Below are 14,248 nucleotides of genomic sequence, written 5' to 3' on the forward strand. Positions count from 1 at the left end.
ATTTCACCCAAATGGATTCTGTCTGGGCTAGTGAACTGGTGTGCTTTTGATGTTTCTTCTTCTCTTCTAAATATTTGCCATAAAGAAAGAGAAAGAAAGAGAGGGAGATCTTACCAGCAGCACGGAAAAGCTCACCTCACCGATTGCGATTAGAATGCAGAGCCACTTCAACGTGTCCGTGCACGTGTCCTGCGGAGGTCGTTACATTGTTCGAAAGTAAGTTGGTGTCATGGGAATTAAGGTTATCCTGTTCAAAATGGAGTGTGAGAAATAGTATCTACATAAGAAACCAGGAGCTAAGGAAAATAAACTTTAAGAAAGAAAACATTTTAGGGATTGAAAAATAAGTTGAAAGACATGAAGAAACGCAACAGCTTGAAGTATAATAGCAATAAGTTTAAACAAAAGCTAAAAAGTATACATAAGGTAATCAAAACAATAAAAAAAGTAAAAATCGCAATAGTAAGTAAAAACAAAAAATGACTTTACAATATTAGAGAAATAAAACTTAAAAACAAACTTCAAAATTATTATGTCATATTCATAATATTACGATTATGAAGTTTTGCAGCATTTTAAGCAGTTTACTTTCATTTACTTTCATTCTATTCGTAATCGATTTCAAATATTTAATTTTAGATTTAATTTTGTTTTTTTGTTTTGCCAACTTTGTTCTCTTCTATTTGCTTTCCCTTATTTCAACTCAATTCCTCTATTTCCCTACTTCACCATTGTGTTTCCACGCAAAATTCCACTGCTTCAACTGCAATGAGTGCATAATAATAAGCTAAAATCGTTCGCCACACAAAAATGCAAATTCATTTAGGCTTGGTTGAGCTTTTGATTTTTTGACGATTTTACCTTACGTTTTTGTTTTTTTGTTTTTGTTCTCTTTCATTCCCTAAAGCCCAAAACAAAACAAAACAAACCACGAAACATCAGCAACAAAAAATGTAAAGCGCCACACAATGCGCTCCTCCGTCCCCTTCCCACCCAACCCCTTCTAAAGTTGATGCGTCTGTCTGGTGGCCTTTGTCTGGTTGTCGCGGCTGCTGACATAATGCGCGAAACATGCTCGTCGCCACCATCAACCACCACCAGCTCCCAGCCGTTGGGGTTTGTTTTGGGTCGCTTTTGCTTTGCTGGGCACCGGGCCAACGGGGCCAACAAACTGATGAACTGGTGCCTACACACCTGCCTTTTAACCCACCTCACCCGCGGCCGATCCGATCAATACCGGTAAGCTGACCGTGAAAAAAAATTTGCTCACTTACTTTACCACCGCATCGCTCACGCTTGTCCTCCTCTTCCTCTGCACAATTTGGTAATCATTGCCAAAAAAAAACAACCATCTATAAAAGAGGCAGAGAAAAGAGAACGGGCAAAAAAACGATGGTGCCGTGAAAAACGATGGGGAGGGAAAAAAACATTAACCTTTGCCTTGGCTCGAATTTCGGGGCATTCGTTTTCGTGGGCCCGCAGATTTTTTTCCCTCCGGGCTGCTGTTTGTTGGTTCTTCTACACTTGTTTTTTTTGTTGATCCCGTAATAGCCCTTCATCACTTCATTCATTTTTTATAATGTCTGCGCACACACATGAATCTGAGCATTTGCTGTGTGATATTGCAGTTATGCTAGCACATGAATAGCGATAGCCTTTAAATATCCAATGTACTTAGTGGCTTCTTCCAATCCTTTTTGCATATTTAGATTATTTTTTAAGATCTTTTTTTTGTGTTTAATATTTTTGTTCCTTTTAGCAACATTTATTTCTAGTCCCAATTCTACCTAGTGCACCAATTGTGCATCTAATGTTGGGCTCCTTAAGGGCTCCTAAAGACCTGTTTTGCATATCAATAAACTCGATCTTTTAGATCTTTTTAGAGATTCGAGATTGTATGCTTATCTCCCGACGAAAATCTTGATAATTGATATTATAAATTTTACTTCACCATCGGGCACATTTAGCTTTCTTTTACTCAACTTGTAACTCTTGAATTTTTACCATAAATATTTTTTTTGTCCTAAAAAATAAGTTTGTCCTAATAATTGAGAACTCGAGATTATTACGCGAGTGATTCACTAACGTTTTCATCATCTCAGAATGAGAACAGAACATCTCAGAATGAGTCGATAATATAATATAATCTTAATTAAATATTTCTGATTGATCGTGGTTTACTTACCCGTGTAAACGATGGTTTTTACGCAGGAAACTGAACACTTCACATACACACTTCAATGCGCTTTATCACATTTAAAACACAACACTTGCCTACAATGGCAACATTTTATAATACACGAATTCACACAATAATCGATAAGCTCTTTGGGAAATTGACATAACTTTTTTTGATCACCAAAAAACAACCAAAAACACTTTCTTTTTCTTCTAAGCAGAAAGGCACACACACACACTTCAAATGAGCTTTGACACTTTTTAAACACTACACTCGCCTACAATGGTCACATTTTTCAAAACACAAATTCTCGCAATAACCAATAAACTCATTGTGATATAGACATCACTTTTTTCACTAAAAACAAATCAAAATTTGTATTTTTTTCTGCGCACTTTTCACAACATATACCGATTTTTTTTATTTCAATCCTGCAGAGTGGCCTGGGAAAGTTTTTTTATATCAACTCTAAATTTTATGAACTGGCCGTAGCTCACGTTTATGGAATAGTACATAACTCTTTCCTTGCAAAAAAATTACTATTAGCTAGGAATTAGGAAGACAACACACACTTTAACGCATTGGGATTCTTCTCTCACTAACACACTTTAGTACGAAATGGCGTATAGAACACGCCATACTAGATCGCCATGAACAAGTATCATTTCACTGCTTAACTTCACTGTTTTTTGATATCATAATCATTCTTCGGGTAGATTATAGTCCTCTACGAAAAGGACATCACTTTTTAGCACCCAAAAACACAACTTTTGATCAATTTTCTATGTACAATGGAAGGACGCCAGCTTTCCGCACGCACCGATAGCTTGTCATAACTTTAATGTATTGCTGTCCGATCGCTACTGATCACAGTTTCTCGTTTTCTCATTAGCATTATCGCTCCTGCTTCGTTATCACACCTACACAGCTATAATTGGCGCAGCGGCTGCGGATGTCAACTTCTCTCATTCTTTCGCACACACTTCGCTGCCTCCTGGAGAGAAGAATGACAACAAAAATAGATAGAAAAAAAGGAATAGATAAAGACAAGGGAAATGTATACACTTTTTAATAACCCTTTTTAATAAAAATAAAACACTATTGTTGTGATTAGTTGGAAAACGCTTCAAAAGGACATTGGTTCGATCATGTGGATCATGAATTAGTTGGAGAAAGGGCCCTTTTTCCATAGCACCGTGGTGGCGTGTGTGCCGTGGCTAGAAGAAAGATTTTCTTGTTGTGAACTGTTGCAATACATATTTTACAAAATATTTTTCTAATGAAATAAGCAACATTTAAGGGCCAAAGGAAAGTCCTTTGGTAACTTTCGTTTGCGTTTCGTTTCGTAGCATTCAAATCCAATAGATGGCAATAATCAGCTTATCAACTTGACATATAGATGGCGCTAGCATCGTAATTTCCCTTTTATTTTGAATTTCATTAGGGATATTTTAGTGGATACAACTGATGAAGTAAATCTTTTTTTTGTTATTTGTTTGTTAATTTATTATTAAATGATTTTTTTCTTTTTGATTTGGTTGGTGTAAAAATAATCTGACTAAGGAAAACGTACACAGAAACATTTTTCAATTTAAGTAAAATGTGAATGTTTTTATTTTCGGTTTTAAACCCTTGTACTGATTCCATAAAAAAAATCCTTCTTTAATTGTTTTAATCTCTCTCTATTAAGCCTGCTTGTGGCATGCTGTTGAAATATGTTTTACAATTGCACTTGAACCGAGTTTTGAGCCGAAGAGTTTTTGGTGCGTGGAAGACAGAAAAATAACTTTTAATGTGTAGACTGTAGATGCGCGGCAGAATACACGGTTTGATGTAAAAACTAGATAAACACGTAAACGACATCTTGCTTACACAAAAGTGCACTACATCGAGGGTGAATGTTTCATTTAAAAGGTAACCTTTTTGTTCACAAAGTTCGTTACACATAATACGAGAGCAAATAAATATCCATAATAAAAAAAAATACGCACAAACTCATTACAAACACGTAGCAGGTAAATTTTAAAGCGTGGCACCATCCATTAGAGAAAACAAAAAACAGCACGGTACGATGATTGTGAGGAATGGACAGTTGCAGCACTAGTAGCAAATGCGGACCAGTGCTTCGTTTTCTATGTCCACATGTAGGTAGGCATGAAACCTTCTTTGCTCGTGTTGGGTGGAGTAAGTATTTCGTTGCAAAGAAACTTCAGCGGTAGATCTACAAGATAGCCTTCGATACGTGCAACGGCCTGCTGAATGCCATCCGGGTTGGATTGGAGCAAACTTTTGTCCTCCAGAAACTTTTTCATCATGGCGAACGATTGCACATTATCGGATGGGATGCATCGGAACACTTCGTCGTAGATGAGCGTGTTGCGACGGGACGTTCGTCGCCAAATGTCATTCCAGAACGAGTGAATTACTGGATCTGTCACGTCGATCGGTTCACGTTTTGGGTCCGACTCCAGCAGACCAAGATGTTCGCGGAACAGGAACTTTCGCAGCTTCCCAGCAAAGACACCGCATGGATACGATTCACCATTCATACGACCTTCTTCGAACGATTCGTCCTGTAAAGGATGGGGTAAGATACGATTAAATCCAATTTTATTGTGCAAAAAATATGATTATTCCTTACCGTTATCATAACACAAACTTCCGAGTCTCGCTTGCCCAACAACGAACGATCGTTAATGTTGGCAGACCCACAGATCACAACCTTGTCGTCGGCAATCAGCAGCTTAGAATGCACATAAATCAACTCCGTCACGGGCATTCCATTGAGCGTGGAGTTTGTTCTCAAGCTGTGGAACGAGATGTAGTCAAACGGATTCTGGATACCGGCTCCTCGTAACCGTTCAAGAAGTGATGATTTTCCCCTTCAGAATAAACACAATAATATCATTTGGTTAGTGATCGATGGCTGGAAAATCTTGTCCAATAAAACATACCTCGAAATAGACGCATAGTTCCAGTGGGTAATCGCTCGTAACGAAATACCCGAAGAACCACCAACATCACCCTCGAATCCTGGCAATAGTGGCATCACGACATACACCCGAAACACCTTCTTCTCCCTGTGTGCACGCACGATTCGCTTGAACAGATATTCCGATATTTGGTTCTTCACCACGCTGTTCCCCAGCTCCATGCTAATGAAGAACTGGTTCTCGATGTAGATGTAATGCTGTGCCTTCGAAATCGTCTGTACGTACGCCTCGTGGATGCTCTGTTCTACGTGTTCCGGTTCGATGAAGCCACAGTTCCAGCTGGACGCACTGCGCAACAGCTGACAGGTGACGTGATGAAGCGGCACGTTCAGGAACTTACTGTCTACGCGGATGTCATTGTAGCTCTTTGGCAGCAGGTATGGATAGTTGGCATTTTCGCGACACTTTTCCAGCTTTACCGCGTTCCACCGTTCAATGAAATGGCGAGCAGCATCCCGGGCAGCTTGACCTAGCACGACAGTTGCCACATCATGCCATGGCATTCGGACTGTCGTCGAACGATCGACTAAATCTAACGGAAGAAAGAAGGTTATTAGAATAAGAAGAAATCGTTCATCAAAATCGAGTCTAGCAGAGTGTGCTTGCAGAAGATCACACGTCCAGAACATGGTTCACAACTATTCGTCTTCACATCCACAGCACAGCAATTTGGACAACCTATATACACAGAGCAACACACAGAAACACTTACCCACATACGGCATATCAAGGTTTGTGAAATCTTTAACGATGAAATTAATGTAATCTTTGCCAATCCATAGCTTCGCTTGTCCGTCCAGCTCGAAGATGGGCGCATTTTTGAACGGTTGCGGACTGACCATATCGTGCACGATCGTACCCTTATCTCCACCGTAGAGCTGCTTTTTGCGACGTTCCTCCTCGGAAAGATAAACCGGACTACCGATGTTACTCTTTGTACCACCGCCTGCCGCCAGTACATCCGTCCCGTGCGGATGTTCTGGATGCTCCGACAGTGTGATACGATTCTTCAGATCCCGCCCCATATCCTTGATCATACCCATAATGTTTCGACGCTCCATTTCCGGAGTGTTTTGCTTAATGTTTTCCGGCAGCTCGTCTCTTTCTTCCGCCGGTAGCTGCTGATCGCCGAGTGCTTGTGCAGCTGCTTGTAGCAACTTGTCTGGTGGTTCACCCATCGCTGCCGGTGCTTCTGGTTTATTTTGAGCGAGCTTTTGTTTACCATTCGGTGTGCCATCTTTGGCGGATTTGGAGGCGGAAGTATCCGTGACGGATTTTGGCGCTTGTCGGTCGACTGCCGTTGCGATGGCAATGTTTTTACTAGACTTGAGCAAATTCGCCACAGATCCATTCTCGTCCAGCTCGACCACGGTCGATGGTTTGCGGGTAGTGGTATTGTTGGCAGAGCTATTCGTCGACGATGAAATGCTTCCGAGATCGGTCAGTCGATGCTGGTAGTCATCCCAGCGACCGTAACACAAATCGATTCCACCAACAAACGCGTATGTTTGATCGATGATGACCAGCTTTTCATGATGCGCCCAAAACAATATGCCAGCTCGGGCGTGATCCGGATGGCGGAGAACCTATGGATGAAGTAATGGACGTAAGTAAAAACGCATATTCTACAACAATCAAAAACAATCTCACCTTTATGTTCTCATGCTGTTCCACCAACTTTGCCTTGCTGTAGTAACTGTTAATGCCTAGCGCAAAGTCCAGTTCCTTAAACAGCAGCACAAAGATCTTGATGCCTTGCTCCGCCTTACGCTTCAGGATCTTATCCAACCGCCAGTAATCACCATCGATCGCCGGTCGTTTCATGTAGATCTCCGGGCTGAGCATCCAATCGGTGATGAAAATTTCTTCCGTTGCGCCTTCCAACGCATCGGCCACCGCGCTCATATATCCTGCCCCATCCACGAACCATCCGGCCTGAACTCCAGGTCGGGACGGTGCAAACGATTGGTGAGGATTCGGGAGCGTAAAATCGCGCGCACTTTCATTCGATACCCGTTTCATGTGTGTCATCCACTCTTTGGCCATGCGACGCGTTGGATATTTGATGACGAGATACCGCGAATTCGTTGCTATCTGCAATCCATTGCGCATGCCCGTACTGTACATCCCGGACGAGATGTCGAAACCTTGGTCAAACAGTACGACACACCGGAGCACACCGTCCTTTGGCCGGTAGTACCCGAAGCAGGTTTCCTTCACGAAGAACCACCGATTGCGCCACTTGCTCCAGAGCACATCGGTGCAAAAGTAGCTACAGCGCACACAACAACCACCGGCAAGACATCCGCAAAAGTTACATCCCGACTGTCCGGGACGAGTTGATCCGGTGCGCTTCTTGATCGGTCCCTCCTTTCCCTTCTCGCCCAGTGCAGATATGAACGAAATGTGTGACACTTCCAGGAAGTTGATCTGAGAATGGAAAAAGAAAAACACATTTAAAGAAAGACCCTCTTTCGATAGAACTTTGTAGCATTTCGTACCGTTCCGTGGAAGTTCCGATAAAGTGAGATGTTAAGCAGATTGTACAGGTACTCCTCGAGCTGTTTGATTCGCTGCGGGATAGCATCGAACGAAACGAGTGAGTCCGGCTTGAGTGGAAATCGTGGCAATGCACTTTTCTTGATCTTTTTCAACGGTTTACCAAGCTTCTGTTGCATGGCAGGCTAAAAGTAAAAGTGTGCTAATTAGCGGTAAGTGGCGATATTCTCCCTCTAGAAGTGATCCTCCTACCGATGCCGTTGCCTGATGCACAGTATGCATATTCCGGAAACTATCTCGTCGTTCTTTGTGGCTTTTCGTCGGAAAGGGAATGTGCAGTGATGTCCTGTACGTCGTCAGTTGCTGGTGTAAATTTCTGAAATGGTTGTACCGCTTCTGTATTGTCCAGGAAAATGGTCCATGTGTGAGCTTTACTGTGTATCTGAAAAGAAAAGGAAGCAAATTGCTAAAGGAACTCCGCGTCCGTGAAATGTGTTGCACTGGCTTACAGGTTGGGGTTAAGCACGTGCGACGTTAGGCTACGCTCGTAGTCAATGATTTCCACAATGATCTCCAGCCCCGGGATGAATATGTGGCGGCGCATCGAATCAAACTTCACCGGCGTATTGTAGACGAAGTTGTACGGGATCTCGGATGCGGGACTGACGCTGTCCGCATCACTCTCACGTATCACCAGCACTGGATTGTTGCCACCGATCGACAGGTAGGTTACCGAATCCGGCGCGTCCAGATTTTCGTCGTACTCTTCCGGCTCGCTACGGATCGAGTAACAGGCCAGACTAGCATCATGATGGCCGCCTCCTGTTGTACCTGTACCACCGCCTCCCTCACCGTTCCCTCCAGTACCGTAAGCACCCCGGTCACCGGTAAGACAACCCGCATGATCATGCCGTGCAGTGGAATCAGATGCCGTACCGGTATCTTCGCAGTTCAGTGCAGGATTGGAGGTGCCGATTTCGCTCAGCGACATCTGATCTATCCAACAAGAAGAGAGAATGAGTTTTGGGAATGTGTGAAAAGGAGATGAGAACTTGGTTTGTTTAAAATCATGCAAACATCCATTATTGGACGGTGTACCGATACGTTATCGTAACACTGATAAGCCCGATCGGTGGAATAAAAATGATAAACGGCGGTCGGTTTCTCGAACCAACCAACGTAGTTGGTCAAAGATCTTTTACACAATTTGTAGAGCATAACCATAGAGCAATATCGTTTAAACGTTTTGTGATCTGATGAAAGATCAATCGATCATTGGAAGCTTATGCTACTTCACACTGCACTGGTATTACTAATGACTTGTGACATTGCAAATGATCTTTTAGAACAGTTATTCCACTCTTAACACTTATCAAAGCACACTGCTCACTTGAGATGTATAGCAAACGCTTACAACAAACGATCACACGATCACACGGAACATAACTTGCTTTGCAGAACAGTAATAATTATTACACTTCATTTAAAATCTTTCACATCCTTACCAACTAGATGTTCAAATTCTTCAGCCATGATTTGGGGAACTTCACTTCAAATTTGGTTTTCTTTCTGTCTCAAAACCACAAATACGTAGCACCTGCTTCCAACCTGTTTCACATCGTTGCAGAATGATTTGTGGTAACGCAACTAACTCACAGCTCCACGGCTCAAACCTTGTAGCTAATATTCCCCCGTTATATTTCAATCTCAAGCAATGAATCAGCGTCGGGGGGGTTTCAAATCTTATCGTAGATTACGTACGACATTATCGGTCACTTCCCGTCGCGCCCGAAACACTCTGCACGCTTCAATAATGCTACATTTGCCAATTCGGAAACGGGAGCGGTACCCACCGATGGGGACTTTACGGGTTTGGAGCAAAAAAAAAAGTTGCATAAATACGGAAGGTATAAACATTATTACATCCGGTACGCACACATCGGCACACGTTTTGGAGCTTGTTTATCACCTGTTTCACCATTTGCCAGTTTCGTGAACGACGGAGTTGTGGGTTTTTAGTACAACGCTTCACTTCATCTGGCCGTATGATAAGAAGTGCTGATAGTAGTAGGTGTGTGGAGCAGATGTCGTTGATACAATCACATACAGGCCTGTATCGCAATCGAATCTCACCGGGAAGGGGGAGTCGCTAGTAAGGAGAATGAACGGGTGAATTGATGATACCATCCCGATTAGATATCGGGAGCCCTTCAAGCACGAGCAATGTCGAGTGGACTTAGACACAAATGAGCTCAAAGTACCGGTATTGTTAAGGTTAGGCAAACGAATTTTTGCCACCCATTGAAGATAATCGCGCGACATAGGGAACTGAACCGATCGGGAGCATATGTGGAAGAATTCCCAACAGTAAGTAACGCCTACACCTACCAATATCACGCAGCAGCAGCGATATACTGCGATGAATAGTTTTACGCTTGAAGTTAGCATCCATCTTAAGATTTTCGATAAATTCTCCCAAAAAAATTCCAAGTTCCAATATCCACACCACAGAGCTATGGCTCACTACCAGCAGCAGCACGTTATGATTTATCGCGTTGCACCAAACGCAGAATACGCGGAGTCGCTTGCGTGGAACAATTACCGCCCGGCAATAAAACGGCAATGCCGGCGAATTGTCGCGTACCGTCAGTGAAAGGCGCGTAAACTGACCAGCACACGTACGATCGTACCGGCAGCCAAAATAATACTACACTCATGAAAACAAACGCAAGTATACCATCTCAGGTGGTGAGCTGATAAGACACGCCAGCCAGCGACAACACACTATTCTGCGAGCTTCCCCGCAGTTACGCTTATCATAATGACGACCATTTTTCTTCCACTCGACTGCCGCTGCTGCTGCTAGCGAGCGATTTCGGTGCGAGCTTTCGGTGGAGGGAAACACACCGATGCGCAATGTAGAATGCACGTGCGCAACTGTGGAAACTTTAATGGCGAGAAAAGCAGTTGAAATTCGAATCCCAAAAGTATATTAGTATTAGTACTATTATTATTAGTACTATCATTAGTACTATTATTAGTACTATTATTATGGTAGTATATTAGTAGTGGATTGTCAACTTAGAGGCACTAGTTCTTCGTACCTTCATAATTCAACAAACCCAAACCCCTCAAGAACTTGCAACCACACGACACTGTGGAGGTGAATTTAGTTCAAGGATACAAAGTTTTTAACGGCTGCTAGTGAATCATCGATGGTGGTGAAGTTAAAATTAGTAAGTCAGAATGTATTTGACTCTATAAAGGCTATAAAGGCGTTGCTTTTCCTATCGTAAACCGGTTCTCATTCTCCATTTTCGCATGTCGTTGAGGGTGATTGTTGGATGTTTGAAAAAGAAAAAAAACCCTCCTCATACTTATAAAGCTGAATTAGGCTTGAAATTTGTTATCTATTTGTAAGCCTTCGAGAGGTAAGCAAGCATGTGCGCTTTAGTATATTGAATGGTACTGTTGAAATGTGGACTTGAGTAAACTATTTTGCTCTTTGCGGAAATGTACTCGGTGTGTCTTAAATTCCTGCAAAAACATATCTATAGAGCACGATGGTATTAATGCGAGTAGCTCAGCCAATTCTATTCATAATCACTAGCTGGAATTTTATCTACCAAGAATCAAGAGCGCACCATTAACAACTGTTACGCTCACGAATATTGATGATATCCATCAGTAGTGTAATAAACTAATTCAAGAATGACTTCATTCAAAGCCTGTGACAGAAGTTGGCGGACATTCCCTGAGTGATAACGAGGGCGCGATAGACTGTTGTAGCGAGTGGCGTAATTTTTATTCCCTTTCAGCGTTTTGCATGCGTTTTTTCGTCCACGAATAATGGCCACACTGGTATGATTCACTGCGCTCAAAAAATGTAGTGCGATCGTTTACTAAGTACTTTACCACCTTATGTGCAAGGGAACATAAATATTTCACAACAAAAAAAGCTACAGCACTTTACACTGTTTCGACACACCAGGCCAGCACGAAAGCCGACGCATAAATGGGACTACTTGCCATTGATCTAGCTGATTGCTTCTGAGTGGGAACTGATACGGCGCATTTTTATTATCTTGTCTGTCCGTGTTTTTTTTTTCTAAGCAACGAAGCACCTTCTTCGACATCTCAATTCAATACATCTTCCTATCTCGAAACAGGTGTACAGTTAAGCTTGGAAAAAAAAAGAAAATAACCAAATCTGTTGACAACTACGAACAGAACGAGAAAACAACGTTCAAACGAAGTAAATAAAAGTAAATAAAAATGGAATAAAAATCAATTGAATCATAGCTTAATTTATGTTTCTTGCTGGTGTTTGTTTTTTGGCCCATGTAAGGATCAATATCATCAAACAAATTTAAAAAAAAAAACACATTTAAAAGTCACACGTTTTAATATACAAAAAAATATAGCAAAAAATAAAAAAAAAAGAATATAGAAAAAAACAAGAAAATATATTGCTGTACCAATAAACATGAAGTTGATACATGAAGATCTTAACCAGCGCTTAAAGAGCGTAGGTGCTGCTATATGCAATATTGTGTTTAACCTGCAAGTACAATCTACAAGCTGTACGTAAATGCTGTACGTAATTATCAAACTAGTTTTCAATAACGCTGTGATTGAGGGCGATGAAGTTTCTTAAGGAGCGATAAAGTTCAATTAAGGGTCTGATTTATGTGTCTGGGAACTCTAAAAGCAAAGTTCTGGTTCCATTTATTGATTTATTTTTGTTTTTTGAATAACCCTCATTTTATATCCATACATTTGTATCTCTTTCGTATTGTTTTGTTTTTACTATTAGCTTGCTTATAATATGTTTCGAATCAAAACCATTCCATCGTCACTCGAAAGTAAACTACAAACGTTGGGCAGAATACGTACGTAAATACCGAACACATTACAGTAACTTCAAAGACGAAACGTTTGTAAACACCGTTCCGAAGGGCTTTGTAAAATCATTCAGAAAAAAAACAAGTGAAAGATCATCAGAATGAAACAATACTAGGGCAGTCGAATAGTTTATGGTTATGCTGTAGTTCAGTCAGTTGTAAAGAATCGGTAAAAACAAACTAATTTTGTATAACATCTGAAGGTTAAACATTTATTTGAACAACTTCAAGGCAGAGTGTGTGTCGTCATGACGACGAAGGGCAACGCACAATACACAAGAAAAAAAAGAATGTCAACAAAACGCTGTCATTCGGAAAACAGGCGTCTTCATGGAACAGTTGTAAATAGATAATTCAAACAGGTGATCAATGAGCCTTTCCTGATTTGCTTTATATCTTCACATCATTTTATACAGAACCGGATCGTGTTGTTTGAAAATTACAATCATTTCACTGTAATTGTGCTCCGATTAAGCGAGATCAGACGACAAGCGTTCAAAGTGGCTTTGGAACTGTTGCTCCCTCGATCAACGTTACACTACGAACACGTGCACAGTGTTAATTATCTAACACAACACAAACACTCTACTGCCGGTGCATAAAACACCATTGCATTCCAACAAAAGCAACAACTCCCCTTCGAAGCGATTTGAATTATTTTTCGCGATGTTTCCTATACTACTTGCCTCATAGGCAGGAAATACAGACCCTATTACTCGATCACAACGGCGTAGCTAATATCAATCCCCACCCATCAGCTAAAGGGATTGAATACAACCACAACGGGGAAGGTACTATACAAAACAGGCTCTAGAGAAGACAGCAACGAACAAAAACAAAAACGCTCTTTACAACAACGGTTTCTGATCGGAGCTGACGTAAGACACCGGAAAAAAGTGAATAAAATGCGTTATACAGAGAACGAAGTACGTGCCGTTCTTCAGTTAAGTTGCATCGCTACTTTGTCACACCGCAATACAGAGTTGGGCCCTGATGGTGGCCCTAGGGAAACAATAGGAGATCCCTTATTTTATTACCGAATAGTCACGAACAACTACACACGCCCTCCATAAACCAGTGCGACAATTACAAAAAAGAAAGTGAAATGAGATAAAGCAAATGGTACACGTCATGATAAGCGTTCAAGATCTTCAACCTAAATTTGTCCCGTGATGTTGGTGCGTTACAGCTTTGTAGGCTTAGGGTTTTTTTTCTGACACATACAGCCACCGCCTTGTGGTTGGAAAGGAGAACCAAAGGTCATCAGCGAAGATCACTTTACTGCACCATGATTCATATTAGTTTTGATTTGTTTCAATTTCGCGTCTGCTACGATCACTGAGCATGATCTTGAGTGTATGTTTTGTTTCTATTGCAACGCAAACACTGCGTGCCAGTTGGCGTAAACAAAACCAGTATACAGCACCGTATAATTTTACTCTAAATTACAACAATCTCACCAAAAACGCAGAACAGTTTTAGCGAGCTACCGCTTGTTGGCGTTATTCACAAACGATCACTTCAGCGAGATGGCACAGTTCTTCGGTGGGTTTCTCCATTACCCAAAGCACCACCAACAGCGACACGTTTCACCCAAAGTATTGCACCCGAAAAATCAATCAATTCGCCCTGAACGATCAGGCACAGATTGCATCAATATTTCTACATCTTGT

The 14,248-nt window shown here is 41.5% G+C and overlaps 2 protein-coding genes across 4 annotated transcripts in view; both read right to left on the reverse strand.

The window, feature by feature from the left end:
- The window catches only part of LOC125767524 (zinc finger protein jing homolog), a 154,024-nt gene extending 150,902 nt beyond the window's left edge, over positions 1–3,122 (reverse strand). Inside the window, exons 1-2 of one of the 3 annotated variants that reach the window (XM_049434170.1) lie at positions 2,787–3,122; positions 2,186–2,703 (exon numbers count right to left, since the gene is read on the reverse strand). The gene's annotated coding sequence lies outside the window, so the exon portion shown is untranslated. Of the gene's footprint in view, positions 1–2,185 lie in introns of all 3 variants that reach the window. The other 2 variants (XM_049434171.1, XM_049434169.1) reach the window with 2 other exon arrangements.
- Positions 3,123–3,761: 639 nt separating this feature from the next.
- LOC125767525 (phospholipase D2) lies at positions 3,762–12,204 on the reverse strand. The gene is made up of 9 exons (XM_049434177.1): positions 10,060–12,204; positions 8,181–8,667; positions 7,924–8,113; positions 7,674–7,856; positions 6,823–7,602; positions 5,885–6,758; positions 5,134–5,704; positions 4,821–5,061; positions 3,762–4,752 (listed from the first exon to the last, which is right to left on the reverse strand). Exons 1-9 carry the CDS (start codon positions 10,121–10,123, stop codon positions 4,312–4,314), a joined length of 3,831 nt encoding a protein of 1,276 aa, XP_049290134.1. The 5' UTR covers positions 10,124–12,204; the 3' UTR covers positions 3,762–4,311.
- Between the last annotated feature and the right edge of the window lie 2,044 nt (positions 12,205–14,248).

Source organism: Anopheles funestus, chromosome 3RL, assembly GCF_943734845.2.
Source record: "Anopheles funestus chromosome 3RL, idAnoFuneDA-416_04, whole genome shotgun sequence".
Taxonomy (NCBI): Eukaryota; Metazoa; Arthropoda; class Insecta; order Diptera; family Culicidae; genus Anopheles; species Anopheles funestus.